General features: G+C 33.8%; 2 protein-coding genes across 2 annotated transcripts; one reads left to right on the top strand and one right to left on the bottom strand.

Moving 5' to 3' along the window:
* The first annotated feature begins 24 nt into the window (after positions 1-24).
* Positions 25-3431, top strand: vimar (visceral mesodermal armadillo-repeats). The gene is made up of 7 exons (XM_081995837.1): positions 25-374; positions 427-692; positions 750-1015; positions 1151-1326; positions 1631-2021; positions 2074-2263; positions 2318-3431. The coding sequence occupies exons 1-7, from the start codon at positions 107-109 to the stop codon at positions 2585-2587; spliced, it is 1827 nt and encodes a 608-aa protein (XP_081851963.1). The 5' UTR covers positions 25-106; the 3' UTR covers positions 2588-3431.
* Positions 3432-9994: 6563 nt separating this feature from the next.
* On the bottom strand, positions 9995-21711 carry LOC145740337 (uncharacterized). Its single transcript, XM_081995842.1, has 9 exons — positions 21472-21711; positions 17200-17375; positions 16825-17114; positions 14048-14641; positions 13501-13796; positions 12791-13002; positions 11031-11261; positions 10807-10978; positions 9995-10754 (listed from the first exon to the last, which is right to left on the bottom strand). The coding sequence occupies exons 3-8, from the start codon at positions 16976-16978 to the stop codon at positions 10813-10815; spliced, it is 1653 nt and encodes a 550-aa protein (XP_081851968.1). The 5' UTR covers positions 16979-17114; positions 17200-17375; positions 21472-21711; the 3' UTR covers positions 9995-10754; positions 10807-10812.
* Positions 21712-22014: the final 303 nt, after the last annotated feature.

The raw sequence follows: 22014 nt of genomic DNA, 5'->3' as shown, positions 1-22014 counted from the left end.
CTTCTGTCAATATTGACATAAAAAAATTGACAGTGGGCCCTGCAGTATTTAAAAATTTTTATAAATAAACAGAAAACAAAACTTCAAACATAAATTGAAAAAAAAAATGGAAAACCTTATTAACGATTTAAATACGTCCATAAACAGTAAAAAGGACCAAGATATCATACACAGCTTAAAGCTGTTAATCGAGGATTCCGACAATGTAAAAGTCAAAGAAGCCAATACATTTGAAAAGCTACTAAATCTTGAATCGAAGAATGTACTCACTGTTGCCTGCGAAACTATCGCCGAATTGTGCAAAAATGTGGAAAACCGAAAGGTTTTTACCAACGAGCATATTGTTAATAAGTTGATGTATTTTCTTCAGTCAGGTAAGTCTCACCATCATTAGGTATTAACCACAACAATCAAGTACCTCACCAGAATCACCTGAATTGGTTTTTACCTCAATACGAGCCCTTGGAAACATTTGTTATGAAAATGAAGAAGCCAGCAACTTGGTTGATAAGGTTGGAATAGCTGGTGTATTAACAGTTCTCAGAGGTGACTCAAAAAGAGACAACAGCAACTTAACAATGAAAGTGTCAGGGCTCTTAGTAAACCTCCTCAATACACATGAGTCATTACCTAAAACTGCATTAAAAGAAGGTGTTCTTCCAATAGTTCAGAATTTGTTACAAAAGTATAAGGTTGTTTTAAAAATTTATGACCAAAGTAGTAGTTTTGAATGCTGCCACAAATTATAGGAGCCAATTGAAGACAACGAAATTCTTCTCAGTTTTCTGCTGAGCATTGTCAATTCCCTCACTGACTATTTTGATGATAAGGAATATGTATTCACTGAATCTTTAGGAAGGCTGATAACAGAAATATTTAAAAAGTCTGAAATACCTGGAATTTGTGTTCTTTGTCTGGAAATCTTCCACACTTTGTCTGAGAAAGATGAAGTAAAAACTTTATTAGCCAAAGAAGGATTATGCGAGTTGCTGTTTGATCTAATTGAGAAATATAGGTATTGTAGATATAATAAAAAGTTGTGTGTTGGTTTACAAAAGAAAGGCAAGTGTGATAACTTAATGTTCTAACTGACCCACAAACTTTGTTATTAATATTATAAAGCCTGTCATTTTTGTTAAAACAATTATAGGGATAAAGTAAATGATGAGGAAAGTAGATCAGTTTTAAAAATGGCTTGTGACCTTATTGTGGTTGTCCTGACTGGAGATTCTTGTATAGATGATTTGTATTATTGTGGCAATGGCAAAACATATCTTAACATGCTTACTTGGTTGGATTCTGATGATTCAGACTTACTAAGTACAGGTAAGTTAAAATCCTATTTTTCTATTGCTTTTAGTGAGGATCTTGGTTTTTGATTAATGATATTTTATTGGTAATGGATAATGATAACATATTTCTGAAATTCTCTGGTAGTTTTATACCTTTACAATGTTTTAAGAAATAAAAGCGTAATTATAAATTAATTAAAATAAGACAAAGAATTTTCCATCCTTTCATTAAATAACAACACATATCTGTAATCAAAACTGGAATTTACTATTAAATATACTTTTAACAAAATTTGTCTATCAATTTGACACGTCATTTCGATTTTTTACTTATAAAGGTATATTGGCGGTTGGTAATTTTGCAAGAAAAGACACTCACTGTATCCAAATGGTGAAAAATGGCGTTGCAAAAAAGCTCATAACCCTTCTGGCAAAGTACAACCATTCAACTGTTTTGGAACATTCTAAAGTACAGCACGCCTTATTAAGCACTCTTAAAAACCTCGTGATACCGAAAGAAAATAAAGAACAAGTGTTGAAAGACAACATCATTGAAGTAATGTATCCGATGCTTAATCAGGAACGATTTATGGTGGTATTTAAGTTGTTGGGTACATTTAGAATGATTGTGGATGGACAACCAGATGCTGCTTTGTATCTTTTGTCCAAAAAAGATTTTATAGAGAGGTTGGTGTTTTGGTGTTACAACTGTGATCATTTGGGTGTCAGGTGAAGCTTATTATTCTCTTAAATCACAGTTTGTTATAAAAGAGTTTTCTAGAGGTGAAGTACCACGAATATTCAGCTGGTTAATTAAAAATAGTCACTCATCACAGCCATTTTCAACGTTTGTATCAGTCAAAGATAGTGTGAAGTGTATAGTCGATATGATCGCCTCAAATCATGGTTTAATGCAAAATGAATCGTTTTTTGCGCTGAACATTTTGGCTATTGGTTTGAAACATTCTCCGGTAAGTTTTACCAAGTGGCAACTTGCACTTTAAACTTATTGTAACTGGTTTCAGGAGGACTTGGAAGCGTTTTACCAAGCAATATGCGACGCTAATATAGGAAAGAATTTGAATTTTGTGATCAGCAAATACGGCGACAAATGGGAGAAACCTATCATGGAAAATTGTATGACGTTGCTGCAGAACCTAGCCAAGTCTGACAAAGTTTTGGCGGAGTTGAAAAGTAATGAGGTGCCTCAAAGTTTGGAGAAATTACGGAAAAACGCTGATGCTAAAGGGTGTCTTGAAGCGTTAGAGAATACTTTAGCCACCTTCAATATATAAAAATTTGATTAACGGTTTGGGGGGTTTTAATTTTTTTAGTTTCCGCAGGACGTCAGTTTGTTGAGAAGGTTTTGTAACTTTTAAATAGAGATTGGTTTGTGCTTGTGCAGTACGAAAATCGTAAAATCTAATGTTTGTTAATAAATGAAACAACCTGTATAACGCTTATTGACATGATTTTTCTAAAAAACAAAAATGTATTGTCCCTCATTTTCATAGGGTTTGTGCTATTTACCTCGTGGCAATAAATCTGATTCTAATTATTACATTTCGTCTAGTGAACGTAATTATTAAATTTCTTTAGTGTATAGATTGAACATAGATTTTTGGCTGTGGCCTTTTTAATCTTCAAACATTTTTACACGCCCACAATGTGTGATTCTAAATAGTTTTAACATACAAATTAGGTTTAAGCTATTTTGGCACATTTTAGAATATCCACGTTATACACCTTTTACATTATAACGCAAACGTACTTGATGTAGGAGAATTGTGCATTTTTTAGACACATATTATGTTTGCGCTTTAGTTAGACCCTTTGTTGATTATGTCCATGTGCCATTTATGTGTAATTTTTTGTCAGGTCTAACTAAGACGTTGCTGGGCAATAGCATTTACACTCAGTATTTATATTTATTAATTACAATTGTTGAATTAGTATGTGTAACGTAAAACACTCGAGACCAAAAAAATAAATATCCTACATTTTACCTTTACCTTAGTACGTAGGGGCTTTTTGCAAATTTTCCCGTTTACGAATATTATAGCAATTCCATTGTTTTAGATAATAATACATAGTTGATGCTATTTATTGATAATAAAAATATTTTAATAACTACTTAAACTAACGTTTTTTTTTTTTGTTAGTTGACCTGTCAGTAGAGTAGTAAAATAAATCCAAATACTAACTTAAAAACTACCTTTTAAAAAAATGTTCAAATTTTAAAGAAATAAACAAATTGGAGCTTGAATTGAAAAATTTTAACTGAAATTTGGAACTTTGCCACACTATTAACAAATCATCATTGATCAGGCATGTTTTTTTCAATGGCCACAATTTGACGTATATACAGGGTGTCCCACGACGAAAGACATCGATTGATATTGGAAAAAGTATAAATAGGAGAGTTTTGAAATTTGGCAGGATACTGATGTGGGAATGCTCAATCTAACTAAAATATTTTCAAGATGGTTGCACTTCCGTTTATACCGGAAGTCGATTACAACTTGAACCACCTTGTAACAATCAATATGATTGCGAGATGTATACTCTCAAATTGGAAAATGACAGACATAATTTATTTATTCCATTTTGTTTTTATTATTAAATAACTGTTAAGTTGTTGACACTATAAAACATGTTAAAAAAAAGGTTTTAAGAACCACAAAAGTTTATGTATTATTGAATCACCCTGTGTCTGTCAAAAATTACTGAGTTGTGGACTGTTAAAGTGGAATTCACATAATTACCTTCATATGGATTGAACTAAATTGATGTCTGAATTTGACACATATAGAGTCTACAACATTTTTTTATTACAGAGTGATTCAATATAGAGTTGCCGGTGTCCGAGGGCATCGTAAATGTACCTACACAAGAATGAAATTTCAAAATTATACATAGGAACTCAATGATAGGGAGAGGGAATAACCAAGGGGAAATCAGTGCTACCGACAAAGAGGGAAACAACCTAGGAAACAACTTTGAAGTGACATGTGTCAGTTTGCCGGAGCGGCTCTGTCACGTCATCTAACCGTTTGTCACATGACCACTTATCAGAAACTGCGAATGACAAACTTACGGAGTTTTTCCGTCTTTGTTAGGAACGATGATTTTCAATGATGATCTCTCCTTATCACTGTTTTTCAAAATTTCTATGCCTTCCTGTATGTGTCACACTTATTACCATTCTAAGTTCACAGTTTGTTTATTTTGACAGTTACAAGGTCAGTCATAAGAGTGGCTGGCAGCATAATTTCTTCAATTGAGCCACCGTGTAAGTGCCAAAAGACCAACTTTAGGCGTATTTTGGCGGAAGTTTTAACCTGAATTTTTTAAGCTGTAACTAGTATCATAGTCCATCTTGTTTTTTCATTCAAAATGAGATAGACATTGTAAACACTGACGCCAAAATACGTTTTTTTCTTGGACTGTTAAAATAGAAATTGACAAGTTCTCGCTTCAATTTAGCTCAATCTGTCTTTACACCGCCCTCTGTACAAGAAAGCCTAGAATGTCACTTTTAATGGCGGCGTTAGCGGTCATTTAGCGGTTTTCGTTTTGCACACAAACCTATGCAGATGCAGTAGAAAATATGTTTTTTTTTATTTTTTCGTGTAGTTGATTAGAAGTTGTGAGTGAAAAATCAAAGAACGCTTCATTCCTGATCCAGATATGTACAGATATGGCGTTTTATACCCAATAAAGTCCAGCCAAAGCAAGTTTGGTTAGAACCTTTTGTCCTGGAAAGTACAACAAACTAATGTGAAAACTACTCAAAGAAAATTTGGAAATTCTTGAAGCTAGGTAAGCAAAACTGGTAAATGGGTTTTATATTATTACCAAGACCTTTCTTTTAAAATGTAAATGTGCCAATGGAACTTCTAAAAGCTGTCCTGTTTCTTCAGAGTAAACCTTTGTTGCTCTCAAAATGCAGGCGGCCTCAAAATGTAACTCACATACCTATGTATGTAAAAGGCAATAAGTTTACTGAATGAGAAAGCATATTGTACTTACCACTGAGTATTGTGTTGGAGTAAAATCATTCCAGTTCAAAGCTTTCAACCACTGTTGGGTTCGAGCAGGGTCTTTTGGAAAGTAAAAGACTGACACTTTTGGGCCTTTCACCAAATTGCTTTTACAATTTGGCAAACAACAAGTGGACGGCATATTGTAGAGGCAATAGAATTTAAGTTAAAAAACCAACAACAAATTATAGAACAATGAAGGAACAATAACAATAGTGATAACACAATAAAATGAACACAAACTACACTTTCACTAGAACAATAAACATATAAACAACAATATATAATAGCAATCAAAAATTACTTTGGCAAGTAATCCCAAGTCTTGACTTTAAACCTTAAAAATTAATTTAATCATCGAAAAACTCAATTTCCACAATACAAACAAATGCAAACTGTCAAACCAGTATTTCGGCCATATTGGAATTTTTGGCATGCACCTTCTTGGCTTTCTTGTACAGAGGGCGGTGGTCTTTATCATTGGCCGCAATCGTTTTTACGCTCCATGAAACGAGCTAAGCGAATGTGACGTCACAATGACGTAATTTGACAGTTGATCAAATATGGGCAGCAACCGATTTCACGCTCCATTGAGCGAGTAGAGCTTTTTTGCCGTCACAATGACGTAATTTGACAATTGGTCCAATTATGGCTTTGCCAAATTACGTCATCGTGACGTCAAAAACGCTCTGCTCGCTCCATGGAGCTTGGAAAACGAATGCGGCTATGGTTTAGCCAAATTACGTCATTGTGACGTCACAGTTAGTCTGCTCTGCTCGCGACATTGTGAAAACGAATGCGGCCAAATCAGTTGTTTGACATTCTTTCTATAAACACCAAAAACGTTTAACAAGAGGATTTTAGGAATCAAGTACAAATTGAGATATTATTTCACCCTGTACCGGTCAAAAAAACTTAACGGTGAATTTTACGACACTTTTGCAAGTTAATATGAACTTTCATTCTTTAAACTAAAGAGTTACCCCAAAGGCTTTCTTCGAGTTTCTCAATGTGAGTGGAGAATGGAGATCACTATTAGTTTAATGAGATTTTGCACTGTTTAACACATAACTTTAGCTCAAAACAGGTGTAAATAAACCGAAAAACTACTTAAAATTAGTGAACATCGACAACAAGACGCCATTACTAAATTATTCTTTGTAACTGTCAAATTATATTCAAAATTCAAAGCCTACTCCGCGCTTCGCAACGTATGCTTTCCATCTTCCGTTTCTTTCTATGCTGTTAGAGTGACAGAGAGGACTATAGCATCTGTGTTTTCCTTAGAACCGCCAAGACGGTAGTAGGTATAGTTGGATTTTTACCTTTTGAGAATGACGTCATCTTTTTACATCTTTGTTTCTCGCATATCAAACATATGAAATAAACAATTTTAGCAAAAAAAGCACGTTATTAATTTTGTCATCCTGTCAAATTGAAAACGTTGACATTTACTGTCACTTATAAACAAATATCAAAGGTATAAAAATGCTGCGCTACAATGAGCTAGCCCACCGCCCTCTGTACAAGAAAGCCAAGAAGGTGCATGCCAAAAATTCCAATATGGCCGAAATAGTGGTTGACAGTTTGCATTTGTTTGTATTGTGGAAATTGAGTTTAATGATTAAATTAATTTTTAAGGTTTAAAGTCAAGACTTGGGATTACTTGCGAAAGTAATTTTTGTGTTGTGCTATTATATATTGTCGCAGATTCCAACATTTACATTCACCATACCTATCGTACAATATACTGAATAATCGATTATGTCAGCAAGTCTGGTAGGAATCTGGGTCAATCGACGAGTATTTATTCAGCAAGGCTGGCCATCTAAAATCACTGGTCGGCGAGCAACATTCCCTAACTTGAAGTGGTGGGTCGGCTCGCTACCCTCTCAGGATCCCAGGCTGAAAAGAGAAGGGTTCTCTCGCAACTTGAAGTGACCGTTAGAACCCTTAACCCTGTCAGTTGTTCACTTGGTCTTTTGGTCACATCGTACAAGAACACCTTTGCGTGCCCCTTTACGGTGTAGCTGAAGGGCTAAAACCAAACTCACCCTCCCCGAACTCTCATGCGCTCAACGACGATTACGGCCGTGTTGGCCCTTTTATTCTGGGGGTAAGAATAACCCCTCTTAATTGTTTGGTTTAAACTATTTTTATAATAAACGAGGCTTGCCTGTGACCTAGGTTGTTTCTCTACCATCCCTCACTACGCACCCCTAAACGTGACAATATTGTTGTTTATATGTTTATTGTTCTAGTGAAAGTCTAGTTTGTGTTCATTTTATTGTGTTATCACTATTGTTATTGTTCCTTCATTGTTCTATAATTTGTTGTTGGTTTTTTAACTTAAATTCTATTGCCTCTACAATATGCCGTCCACTTGTTGTTTGCCAAATTGTAAAAGCAATTTGGTGAAAGGCCCAAAAGTGTCAGTCTTTTACTTTCCAAAAGACCCTGCTCGAACCCAACAGTGGTTGAAAGCTTTGAACTGGAATGATTTTACTCCAACACAATACTCAGTGGTAAGTACAATATGCTTTCTCATTCAGTAAACTTATTGCCTTTTACATACATAGGTATGTGAGTTACATTTTGAGGCCTCCTGCATTTTGAGAGCAACAAAGGTTTACTCTGAAGAAACAGGACAGCTTTTAGAAGTTCCATTGGCACATTTACATTTTAAAAGAAAGGTCTTGGTAATAATATAAAACCCATTTACCAGTTTTGCTTACCTAGCTTCAAGGATTTCCAAATTTTCTTTGATTGAGCAGTTTTTAAATTAGTTTGTTGTACTTTCCAGGACAAAGGGTTCTAACCAAACTTACTTTGGTTGGACTTTTTTGGGTATAAAAAGCCATATCTATACATATCTGGATCAGGAATGAAGCGTTCTTTGATTTTTCACTCACAACTTCTAATCAACTACACGAAAAAATTTAAAAAAACATATTTTCTACTGCATCTGCATAGGTTTGTGTACAAAACGAAAACCGCTAACGCCTGCATTAAAAGTGACATTCTAGGCTTTCTTGTACAGAGGGCGGTGGCTAGCCCAAATGCTAATTCTAAATGTGCTGCTTTTTTGGAGTACGAAAAGAAACAGTTTCCAGATGTCATCCCAATTGATTATTCCAATGTGTATGATAGAGCATCACAGGCTTGAAAAGTGAGTACTGCTACCCTATGCCGAATGAAAAAAGCTGGAATTCAAGCTGAGGACTCCTACTTCACCAACATTTCTAAGAAAATGTCGGCCAGTAAAACCAAAATAACCGCTTTTATGAAAAACAAGTTGATAATGTTGGTATGTCAAATTACTATTTTTGCCTTATTGTACAAAGCACAATAAAACAGCACAAAATCAATGAACAGTAATAAAATATTATGTTATTAGGAGTAGAAGAGATCTCTAAGTGAGTGCAAGCACACCTATTCACTGAATGAATGATGATGATGATCTAATTCTAGACATACGTGTTTTTTCACCTGCTTGACGTCATTCTCAAAGAGTAAAATTTTGACTATAGTTGGATTTTTACCTTTTGAGAATGACGTCATCTTTTTACATCTTTGTTTCTCGCATATCAAACATATGAAATAAACAATTTGAGCAAAAAAGGCACGTTATTAATTTTGTCATCCTGTCAAATTAAAAACGTTGACATTTACTGTCACTTTGATATAAACAAATATCAAAGGTATAAAAACGCTGCGCTACAATGAGCAAGTCCAAATGCTAATTCTAAATGTGCTGCTTTTTTTGGAGTAGGTACGAAAAAAAACAGTTTCCAGATGTCATCCCAATTGATTATTCCAATGTGTATGATAGAGCATTTGTAGGTTAAAATTTGTGATCTAATTCTAGACATACGTGTTTTTTTACCTGTTTGACGTCATTCTCAAAGGGTAAAATTTTGACTATATACATAGACAGGCTTTGGCGAGTCAGTTGAAAGATGCTAAAATAGGTCTTGTTTTTACTTAAAATGTTAATAATTCAGTTTTTTCAGCATACCTTGTGCTCATACATTGTGGAACTCACAGTTAGATAGTATGTTTACTACACCATTTCCAAATGTAGTTCAGAAAAGGCCAAGTGAGATTCAGAAAAGGTCAAGCGTAATTCAGAATAAGGAACTGCAATTCAAAAACCATCAAGTGTAATTCAGAATATGCAACTGTAATTCAGAAACTATCAAGTGCAATTCGGAAAAAATCAATTTAAATTCAGAGACCATCAAATGCAAATGAAATTCAGAACATTCAAAGGCAATTTCATAAAATATATTACCTGATGTGGATAAAATTACCAAAGCTGAAACTCCAAGGCATTTTAATAAATGAGAAAGTCAGGTTAAAAATTAAACTTGATATACTTTTTGAACTGCATTTTTGAATTATACTATACGATTTCTGAATTACCAGTTGCCTATTCTGAATTACCAGTTGCCTATTCTGAATTACTCTTGACTTTTCCTGAATTACTATTAACTATTCTAAATTACCCTTGACTTTTTCTGAATTTCACTTGACTCTTTCTGAATTACAGTTAGAAATCGTTTAGAAGTTTTGATTTTTAGAACGGCCAAAATCTCATTGAGCAAAATTTGAAAAAAAACACGTGCAAAACCTTACTGGTTAAAGTCACATCAAAATTACTATAAACTCTCAAAACTTTATTTTCACAATCATATCATAGATAAATATTTAAACTTTACCTTATTAATAATCATAATAATCTCTTCCCTATAAGCTAATCTACCATATAAGATAATTTAAGGCTAGTTGGTTTTAAATACAATATACTTTTCAATTAAAAATCTATTCTTAAAAGCTACTTTGGACGGAAGTTTGATACATAAAGGTCTGAACTAGTCAGACCGAAAAATCTCTTTTAAAATTATCGTAAGAGTGCACTTTTTCTATATAGGCAACTTGTTCAAAGAGCAAAGTTTGAATAAGGCTTTTAGGACGGAATTTTTCTTAATTTTTTGAGCATACAACGTTTCACTTATGAGCAATGCGTTTATTGCCGAAATTTTCAACATTTTGAGCTTCTTATTTGAGCAAATTTAATTTTCTGGTTTGCCTATAAAATGTTAGTAGGTGATCCAAAACAAATTAGTTCCATTAGGAGGAATTTTTAAAAGTATACGTCAATCCACAAATTCTACATTAATTGTACACGTATTACTACAAAAAATAACGCACACACGATCGATTAATGGTCACACTGTGTGTTGTAGAGGCGAAGGCACAAAAACACTCTGTGTTATGATAGGATGTAGTTTAGTAAGTTATTAATTATGCTATTGACTAGATCAGTTTGTTTTTGTATTGGTTCAGACAGGACAAGTCGAGTTGATTCATGTCCTACTTTGTGTGGTTTCTATACTGTCTTATCCATATGCACACCCTATCACAATCCTCAACTAGTTTCTGTCTGAAATTTTCCCATTAATATTCACCTTTCCCTAAAGTGAATCTAAAATCGAATCGAGCATTTCCAATTGGCACTCGTCCCAACCGTTGGTCGCCAACAATAAACCAGTTAATTCCTCCTCGCCCACAATAGAGGAACCAACCGGTTCAGTTAGAGGTGGCGCTTGCGGCATCGAAGGTGGTACTACCATTTGACACCTGTCAATGCAAGTTTTTAACTGCAACCAAAGAACTTAAGACAGTAACTCACTTTTCTTGGTTCTTTGAACTTTCGTCTTCGGACGGTTCCTCGGTCATGATTTTGTTCAGTTCCTTCTTCATTTTCTTCAGTTTGTCGAAATACTTTTGGCCGGACGATTTTTTGCTTTTCGTATTCGATCTGGCCGAATCTTCCACGTTGACTATTTCCGTAGCGCCACAAATTGTGATGTTGGACAGAATGTTGTGTTTCCGTTCTGTCGGTGCTGAATTTGGTCTATACCTGAAATTTATGTTACTTTGATTTCAAAACTGCCAAATGACTTACCAGAGTAATTTTGAAAATGTGACAATTTGGAACCCCCCCTTCATAGAAAAGTTCACGTATAATCCAAATATCTAATCTTTTTCTCTGAAACACACCGTTAATGGGACACCCTGTATATTTTTTTAAATTTCGAATAAGCTAAAAATTACCTTGGAGCCACGGAGCTAACACTATGGAGTTAAATTGAAAAACAACGTAGAAATTCCCCTTTGAACATGGTTGATCTTGTTTAGGGTCTTTTAAAATACTTTTTTGTGCTTTGACACAGTTTTTAGGGAATACCTCCTTGAGGAAGTCCTTTAAGTGTAAAAGTGCCCTAAAGCAATCTGGTAAAGGTTGAAGTTCCTTACAACTTTCCCCTTTTACATTTTTTTCATATTTTTCTTAATAACCGAGTTACGTCTGAAAGAACTTGTAGGTTTCCCGTTATTCATTTTTTTTCATATTTTTTAAGAATTAGCAAAAAAAAAGTTTTATTTTATGTTCAACCCGGTTTTGACAATGGTTATCACTTTTAACCAGTTTTTTAACGATCACGTGACGTTTTCGCAATTTTTACGTTACTTAATTTATTCCAACCAAGTTTTCCAGGGTCACGTGATGTTTTTCCCGGTCATTTTGATTTGCCTTTTTCTATAATTTTTTAACTTTTCTGTCAAAGTCACGTGACACAACCCACACACAATTCCGCCATTTGGTAAAGTGTCACTTTTGGCAGCTATTTTGACTTTTTTAAAATGAAAAAATCACGTGGCTTTTTTCATCATTACCAAACCATTTTTCCAACGCGTTTTCTAGATTTCGTGACACGTTTTTTAAAACTTCTCATACACTCTTTCATTCAATCGTGAATAACTATCTTATTTGACACATAAAGTATGGACTTTTATAGGTCGATGGATAGCCAATGAAATGGGCTTTCCAACGATGTAATTACGTTGCTTGACCGATTGAACCATTTTGCTGCTAAAGGCCGTCAAAGTTGACAAATGTTTTCTGTTCATGCAGTGTTTTGTTTGAACCTAAATAAATGTATTATTTGACTGACATGGTAAGGACTTTAATATATCGATAGATAGCCATTAAAATGGGCTTTGAAAACATATAACAACTTTAATAATAGGTTTGACGGTTTGGCCGCTAGAACGCGTCAAACTTTTTTTATTCCAGTGTTTCAATAAATGGTAAATAATTCGCTTATTTGGTCCACACTATATAAACTTTTGTACGTCAATCGATAGCCAATGAAATGGGCTTTCAAATGACAACACTGGTTGGTAGGTTAAACCGTTTGACCGCTAGGGGGCTTCAAACTTAACCAATTTTTCTCTTAAACTTAAGAATCTTAGCAACTGAAAACAGTTTTCAAACTTCTAGTGACATGTTACGCATCCACTATTGCCAATTTAGTGTTTTTGAGACACCCTGTATAGTAATCTGGGTTTTCCTGACAGTATCTGGGCCTTAGTGGCAGAAAAACTTACCGTTTTGCTTTTTTCTGTGCCTTAACTGGCTTTGCCGGTTTGGCTCCATTCTTGGGCGTGCGTACAGTCAACGACGACCGACGTTTCGATCTTCTCGACTCTTCGAGTCTCTCCAGGTCCAATTTCCAAAATCCGCCTTTGCCGGGCTCATCTTTGGATCGCGCCTCTTTCACAAAACATTTATTCAGGGACAAATTGTGTCTAATGGAGTTCTGTAACAAAAATAATTCAATAATTACTGTCTTTAAATGTTTGTGTTCATTGAGTTGTGATAATTAGTTGGATTAGGACAATATGGACAGTGAAGTTTGTTAAATTTTGCATTAGCAACTATACACATCTATTTATTGCTGATCAGAAACAGTAAACTAGCAAATAGTGGGAGTAATGATGCAGAAATTGCGAGGTCTACATCTGCAGCATTTGCGTAAATCTCAGCACAGTGGATAGTTTGTGGTTGGTCAAAAAAAGCAGCTTTTAGCTTGCTGCTTTTTCTTGACCAATCACAAACTATTCACTGTGCTGCGATTTTCGCAAATGCTGTACATGTAGACTTAAAGTGAAACTATAGTCGTCATCAATTTCTTGCAAAATAACGCTTCTGATCAGATTCAGTGAAAGCAACTGAGCGACAAATTACGTCACTCCTTATAAAGTTGTACTATGTCTACAATTACAGGTTGACATTCTGGGATGGTTTTTGTGCTTACCTGCCAGCTAGGATGAGCTTTCCGGTAATACAGAAAGTTTTCCCGAATCCAATGATAGATGGTGTTCAACGTCATCCGGTTGCCATTTTTTCCCATCGCCATGCATATCAAAGTGGCGTACGAGAATGGCGGTTTTTTGTCACCGTTCTTCTTGTAGAAAGTAATGTCGATGGTTAGATCCGCGGTGCGTGGTGGTCCATTTTTAGAGTCCGCCGATTGGTTACTGGAACCGGTGCGGGTACTTGCGCTTTTCGACTTTGGTGTTGGCGACACTGGTGGCGTGGGGAGGTTTGGTACTAAAAACCACAATAATCGGTTAGTAACTCTCAGGCACCTTAATATCAAATAGGCGATGTGAAGCCTTATTTTGGATTCTTTCGAAACAGAGAGGGAGCTGCATATGCAGATGTATTTATCTATCAAGGTAAATGTTACCTTTGACGTTTACACTAGGGCCACAAAATGACCTTTGACGTTGACATAGGCCTTGTTGGTTGAATTGACTTAATTTGTGGCAACTCCAAAGAAGAGTAAACTTTCAACTTACCTGACATAAAGTTAGTGTAATTTTGCAACCAATTGAGACTTTTCAGGTCTGTTTCGTTTGCTTCCATGTCGCTATCACTTTTCGGACTCAACATCATACTAGTCTGAAGATGTTCATCAACTTCTTGCGAGTTGGAAGAGTCATCCCCGATGGCCAAGTACGACTTATCTGCTGCATTTTCAGGAAAACTTTTACTAAACAAACTAGCGGTGTCCATTTGAGTTACATTATTAATATTTTGAGGCGGGTTTAGTGTTTTTATTTCTATAATACTGATATTTGAGGTCGGTTGTGGGTTTGGTTCACTCAACGTAATTTCAATAGTGTTGTCGTAGTTTTGACGTTCGATGATGAAATTTTCAGTCGAGTTTCCGGTGGTATCCTCGTAAATTTGATAATCCAAAGTTGTGTAGGGTTGGTTTTGGTTCAGGTCGACGAAACTCGATTCTTGGGTTCGATCGCTTAGTTCCTGAACCAGGTTGGGTTGGGTTATATTAAACGTGTTGTTTGGCAAGGTTAGGACCGAACTGGATTCGATTTCTATGCAGTTTTGGACGTCCGGTAGAAAATCAGTTGACTGTTTTAATCCAAAATCTGTAAAACAAAAATCTATTCAAAAGAATTATTATACATATTTGAATTGAGAAAATTTGAGAAAAATAACTGGTGTCAGTAATCTGGATCTTTGAGACTTTTTGCAACTTTAGTAAACCTTTGGCCATCCTAAAAAACTACTTATTTGTCAAAAACTTTCTGCAAAGAATTCTGTTTTTTGGTAACCACTATGAACTTTTTTTTTAAATACGATCTTATTTTTTAGCAGGTTCTTCTCTTAAAAGTCTAAAAAAACTGTAAACGTTTCTCAAAGTATTGTAACAAAATTGAGCACAATAAAATTACAAATTTGCCATTTTTACTCTTTTTTATAAAAAAAATTCAAAAAGTGTGTTTTAATTGATTCTTTGTAATTTTTACAGTTATCTAAGATCAATTTGTAATTTTTAATATACCATTTTTTATCTGTTCTTCCTATTTCAAGAATTTTTCGAAACTTTCAAAATGTGTATTTTTCTCATGGAAATTGATTCTTTGGAATTTCTAGAATTCTTTAAGATCAATTTGTAATTTTATATTAGATACTTTCCCTCCTTTTTCATTTTTCATAATTAAAAAGTGTAATTTTTTCATAGAAGTTGATTCTCTGTAATTTTGAGAGTATTTTAAGATCAATTTGTATATTTTAATTTGCCATTTTTACACTGTTTCTTCATTTTCCAAAATTTTCAAATTTTTAAAAAGTGTATTTTTTTTCATGGAAATTGCCTTTCTGGAATTTCTAGATTCATCTAATTTGCAATTTTATAGTTTTTTATCATTTTCAGTTTTATCCTGTTTTTCCATTTTTATATTTTGTAATTGTAACTTTGTATGTTGTATTTGTAATTTTATAGTCATTTGTCAATTATTAAAAATTCCCTCTTCGTCTATCTTTAAAAATACCTTCTAGCTTTGTTTTCCTTAAAAAAAAAAAACAATTTTTTTGAATATAAAATTAAAAAATAAGTGTTACTATTTCATTGCTACTTTTAGTCATTCTACAGCAGACACAAAATTAATTTTGTGATTAGAACGAAGTTTCCAGTCGACAAATTCAGGGAGACGTTTGACAACATCGTACCAACAATTCTGCCTACTTGGACTTTTTTTTTAGATTTTCTGTCTTGCGCATGCAATTATCAATGTTTCTTTAACATTTACATGGTTTTCCTATAGCCAGTTTGAGTTTCACCACACCAATTTAACTTGAAAAGCGAATTCTACAAAAAAATTAATATTTTACAAACAATATTGCCAAAAATCAGGGCAAATTGTATTTTCAGATTTAGCTTTAAAAAAAGTAGAGTCGTATAAAAAAACTTGATCATGGTTGACAAAAACCAAAAATGTCGGACATCAAATGTGACGTCATGTGAAATCAAATGTGACGTTATGTTTTAGAGGGAAAAAAGTGTCAATTAATTAACATTTTTGCATCCACAATAAAAACCGAATTTTAGCTATTTTTGCGGAATTGCAAGACAGAATCATACCATAACGTAATCAGATAAAAAAGCTCTATTCAAAACTGTAAAAATCCAATATGGCCATATCCAATAATTATAAGAAAAATGAAAGATGATGATGGTAACCAAAAATCGAAACGTCGTATCTCAAGTATGATATTGCGTTGTAGAGGAGGAAAAGTTGCAGTATGGTCATGTATCATTTATTTCCAGTTAAGTCAAGGTTTTTTCGGATATCTTCGGAAATAGTAAAAATTCCTAAAACTTTAAAGTTTTTGTTTAAGGTTTTTAATATCGAAGTTGTCAAAGTAAGTAATTTTTTTATTTTTTTAAATTGTTATTTATGAGTATTTAATGACGTATTCAAACCTCCAATAAAATACAGGGTATTGAAATAACATGAGTTTGCGATAAAAAGTACCTTTTTGCTCACAGGTATGGAAATTTCAAAATTATACACAGAAAACCAATGATAAAAAGAGAGAACCATTAGAAATTAATCAGCTAGAAAATGATGCCTACAAAATTTGTTGACACTGTGTTGTAATTTTTTTAAAAAAGCTTGCTGCAAATAACACTTGTCACTGTCAAATTTGCTTTATAAATGCCTGATAAACAAAGAAAATATTTTTTGGGTCTCACATTTTTGATAGTAACATGAACCAAATTATCCAGAATTTTTTTAAAATGTTACTAATTTGAGTCAAAACTTACCATCAATAAAAAACTCCTTGCTAAGACTGTCCAGTTGCCTACTGACGTGTTCAGTTGCCATTCCCTCCTCAAATTCCATATTCTGACAATGTTTATCGTTGCACACGCCGTTTTGGCAATTCTCGCACTCGTCAGGATGACATGTGGGCGCCATGTTGCTTCGGTAGCCAATTGGTCCAACGGCTACTTGAGATGAGCTACCAATACCTTCCACATTAGACGATTTTCATTTTGGTCACTTTTGAGTCGGTTTTTCTTAAGCTCTTCAATGGGATCATTATAAGACATATCTGATTGATCCAAATTATCAAAATGTTAGTTAAATAAGAAATTGATTTTTTTATGGTTATTTGTGATGTATAAACAATTTTATACCTTTTCGTGAAAGCGAAGTCACTGGATCACGCTACTTCACCAGAATTTTACGTTTGAATCGACTTTTCTACTGGAAAAACAAGTTTTCCCGAGCATCGCAATCGACCAGTGTGACGTCACGCCGGCTCGACAAACTACTGACCGGTTCTGGATCAATATTTTTCCCGTACACAGGTCTGGAAGGGAAACGAACAATGTAGCTGATGACTCATTCAGATTAATCAACCCTATTTCCATAATACTCATCATAGAGATAAATACATACTATTTTAAAATTTGAGTTTACCGAATAAGTATCTAGAAATATGTCAAAATATAATATCAAATTTACAAGTTGGGACAGTCACATACAATGAGATTTTCTTCTGCATTAAGTGTTTATGACATCATCTTAATATTTAGCTAATCTATCCTTTCCCCTTAATCTTCTTCAGATAAGTTTTCAATCTCTCCAGAGTTTTCGACCTGCACTGTTTCTGGAGTTAGTATAGTTGTTTCAATAAAGTTGAAGAGATGCAGCAACACTACTCTCACTCCAGCTGATATTGTAAATTATAGCTAAAGCATCACAAAAATGTTATGAGTTTCCTACAAGAATAAACATTTAAAAAGAATCTAACTAAATTAAAGACTGTCAAATTAACGATTTGTGAGTTTTGTGACAGGTAGGGTCGTTAAGTCGGTGCCGCAAAAGAAAACATTGGAAATTAAAGACAAATTCTCCTTAACTTTGCTTAATTTGGTGCATTAATAATTCATCGACATCCACCTGACTATCTACGGCAACTAAAATGGAGGCGAATAAACAAGGATAATGACTGCCCACACGTGAACTTTGAGTGTGTTTAAACATGGGGGAAAAACGGACCAATTGGAGGGATTGTTTCCTGTAGCTTTGCTGATATTAGCAACGTTTATATCTATTATTTGAAGATTAAAACATTTTTATTATTAATAATTATTAACAGCATGAGAATACCACAACCTACGTAAAACGTTAGTTACTCAAAACACATCAGTAAAATTTAAACAAATATAATAAATATACAGGGTGTTTTACGAAAAATGCGCCATATTTTATGATTTGGCTAAAGGTAAAAAAATAACCCTATAGTTTGCTAAATAAACCATATGGTCCAAAGATGTTTAGTTATGGAGATACAATGAGGGTGTTTTAAAGTTTGGATGAAAAAATCTAAATTTATTGACGTTAAATTTGAATTTTTTTAATTTTGCCAGTGGCAGCCAATCAAAAGAGTTCCTAAATATTATTGCAAAAGAAATATGTACGCCATTGTTTTTCCATAAAACGATTTAGAACAGAAAAGCTATCTAGTGACTTTTCGGTACACCTTTCTGTTTTCCAATAAAAAATTAAAAACCATGAAAATGTACCCATAAAATCAATACTAAATCTTCGACTATGTTTATTATTTGATATTTAAAATTGTATTCATTTAGTTTTTTTTCAAAAGCAGTATCTTGCTATTTTTTCAATCAAAGAACTGAATAAATACTACTTTTGCAGGATTTTTTAATTTTTTTAATCGAAAACGAGATGACGTACCAAAAAGCTTTAGAACTAATTTGCATTTTATGGAATAACTTTTTGTAGAAAAATTCAATAACTTGTTTGATTGGACGCCACTGGAAAATCTCAAAAATGTATTTTCTGCTGAAAATATCTACAGTTGTTTTGAAGAAATAAATAAATGTAGATTTTTTTATCTAAACTTTAACACTCTGTATCTCCATAACGAAACTAGAGTTATTTTTTGACGTTTAATCAAACCCTAAAATATGACGCATTTATCGTAAAACACCCTGTATGTTATAAAGTAAATCGATCACCAAACTGCTCTTTTTTAAACTCCAGTCCTCTAGTCAAAAATATACAAGGATCAAAATTCCCGAAATAAATTAGATTCAAAAACTGTGTGTTGTTAAAAAAATGTTTAAATGACACTGACAGCAGAAGAGTATTTTACTGACAGTAAAATACTTTGTCAAGAAAAAAAGACAAATAAATGGTTAGGAGAAGTTAATAAATAATTCAATAAATAAGCGGTAACAATTGTCCCAAATCTTCAAAATTTCAATAAAAACTCCTTGAACTTTTCACAACCAGTTTCATAAAAAATAATACTTTACGTAATTAGTTACGCATATTAATACGTTACATCACTGTATTAGTTGTAAGAAAGTGTCATCTTTTCTGTCAAAATTAGAAAAAAATTATAAGTATATTGCAAAACTAACTGGAAATGAAAAGGATTTACTGGAAATGAAAAGGATTTGTTTTGTTCTGATCTTTTTTTCTGAGCTGAGATGACTGGCGAAAAGTGGGCCGCGCAACCTTCTTTTGTTTCAAAGATACGGGGGGTTTTCGAAATTTGGTAATTTTTGAACCTCTTCTGAATTTCAGTTGCTCTTAAAGTTATCAAAAAAGGAAGAAAGGTTCCCGGTAGAAGTTTTCATGTAGAATCCAATGGCGTAGCCAGTTTTTTTCTATTCCGTTTAGTTTCTGACATATGACACTAAGTTATATTTTTTTAAATGGAACACCCTATATATTTTTAGTTCATTTAATTCTGTTTATTTTTACCGTTTCAACGGTGTATTACAACATATGTTTGTAGAGGTTAATCCTGTTATTTTAAAAAAAGGACCTTTGCTAAGCTAAAAAAAGGCCAATATCTAAAATACCAAACAAAATCGGAAATCATATAAGCTAACACATCAGAAAATTAAATATTTTTAATAAATCTTATTAAAAATCTAAGTTACAAACAGTTCTACCGTCACTTTAATAAGAAAAGAGGCCATTTCTATTTTCTACTATTTTTAAGGTAGAAGTTGAAAAAACTGTTTATAAACGACATGTAACATGTTAATATGAACATAGCCAAATTTTGTTTCAACTGTGGGTATTTTTATACATATTATTTAGCACTTTTTTGTTAAGAAAACGCCTTTTTTCTAATTACCAAGATTAACGTTTACAAACTTATATGTTTTAATACACCGTTGAAAAAGTAAAAATCAACAGAATTAAATGAACTTAAAATATATAGGGTGTTCCATTTAAAAAACTATAACTTACTGTCATATGTCAGAAACTAAACGTAACAGAAAAAAACTGACTACGCCATTGGATTCTACGTCAAAACTTCTACCGGAAACCGTTTTTCCTTTTTTGATAACTTTAATAGCAAATGAAATACGGAGGAGGTTCCAAAATGACCAATTTTCAAAAGCCCCCCGTATCTTTGAAACAAAAGAAGTTTGCGCCGCCCACTTTTCGCCAGTCATCTCAGCTCAGAAAAAGAGATCAGAACACGTATGCTACTTTTTTTCTATCTATTACCGTTTTCTCTGTACCCCGTAAAACCATCGAAAATGCAGCACCCTGTACAGAGTGTCTCAAATTCGATGGTTTTACGGGGGATCTCCAAAACTAGCAAAGGTAGAGCAATGCAGCTCTATTTTGTTAAATGCTTTTAAACAGCTTTTTCAGTTCAGAAACACCAATATGTCACCAGTGACCTTCAAACTGTCTTTTGAGTCTTAAAAGTAATACAAGAGGTTCTCAAACGAGTTTTGCAGGTCAGAAACATCAGAGGGGTTCCAAATTGTCATATTTTCAAAATTACCCTGGTAGCTCAGAAGCGGGGGTAGCTGAGGATGGTGATGGCTCTATCTTTGCTGGTTTTGGAAATGCACCGTAAAACTATGGAGTTGAGACACCCTGTACATTATTTTTATGACTCTATTTAAGCTTTGGACATTTTGTCATTAAATCATTTGAGGCTTGTTTTGCTTCTAAAAACAAAAAGAGGTTCTCAAACGAGTTTCGAAGGTCAGAAACATCAAGGGGGTTCCAAATTGTCATATTTTCTAAATTACTCTGGTAGCTCAGAAGCGGGGGTAGCTGAGGATGGTGATGGCTCTATCTTTGCTAGTTTTGGAAATGCAGCGTAAAACTATAGAGTTGACACTGTACATTATTTTTATGACTCTATTTAAGCATTTGACATTTTGTCATTAAATCATTTGAGGCTTGTTTTGCTTTTAAAAACAAAAAACTACCCTCTGAAATTGGACATGGTGACGTAGACTAAAAACTTGCCAATTTTACGTGGGGTGCATTTGAGGGGGTAAACGTTCACAACGTTTCCCTAAAAGTAAACTTATTTCATGCATGTTATACTTAATAAAAGGGTTGTTAAAAAATCAATCTTTCAGTAGTATTTTACTACAGTGCTTACTTACCTACTAAGAAAAAATTGGTGGGCAAATCCAGAAAATTACTTTTTTTTTTAAATACAATTAGTTCACTTAATTTTCCACTGGATAACTGGTTGATGGGAAAAATAATACGCAATGGAGTCGGAACGGTTACGATGGACAGGTGCGCATTAGTCCCATGGGCGATATCGACCATACACCCGACTCTACCACTTTACTACACTAACTGACTGGTGGAAATAACAAAACAACCACCATACGGGGTCGATTGGTGTCAGGTGGATCGAAACGGCGAATGACGACAGCCCATTGTATACTCAAAGAACGAAAACCGATATTAATAACTATCTATCTCATTATCTGCTCGAATTAATATATTATAAGATTTTTGTGTGCCCTTGAAGGGGTGGTAGTGGGTGGGGTTCGCCAATAATGGATCGAGTGGTTAAGCTGGGTCTTTTGTTTTCTTGCTTTATTTTCAGTTCATAGAGCTCAAATGTCTTTGTTACAAACTAAATTGTTTCATTTTCAGTTTAACCCAAAACAATCGAACAATAATAAAATGTC

Source organism: Ips typographus, linkage group LG1 (assembly GCF_016097725.1).
Source record: "Ips typographus isolate SLU linkage group LG1, UJ_Ityp_2.0, whole genome shotgun sequence".
Classification (NCBI taxonomy): Eukaryota; Metazoa; Arthropoda; class Insecta; order Coleoptera; family Curculionidae; genus Ips; species Ips typographus.
This window is presented reverse-complemented; position numbering and strand designations above follow the sequence as displayed.

Coding starts and splice junctions, on each gene's coding strand:
- vimar (XM_081995837.1), top strand. CDS start 107: ATGGAAAACCTTATTAACGATTTAAATACGTCCATAAACAGTAAAAAG. Junction 375..426: donor GATGTATTTTCTTCAGTCAG/GTAAGTCTCACC, acceptor GTACCTCACCAG/AATCACCTGAATTGGTTTTT. Junction 693..749: donor ATTTGTTACAAAAGTATAAG/GTTGTTTTAAAA, acceptor CACAAATTATAG/GAGCCAATTGAAGACAACGA.
- LOC145740337 (XM_081995842.1), bottom strand. CDS start 16,978: ATGGCGCCCACATGTCATCCTGACGAGTGCGAGAATTGCCAAAACGGC. Junction 13,797..14,047: donor TTACACTAACTTTATGTCAG/GTAAGTTGAAAG, acceptor TGTGGTTTTTAG/TACCAAACCTCCCCACGCCA. Junction 10,979..11,030: donor AGTTCAAAGAACCAAGAAAA/GTGAGTTACTGT, acceptor TTGCATTGACAG/GTGTCAAATGGTAGTACCAC.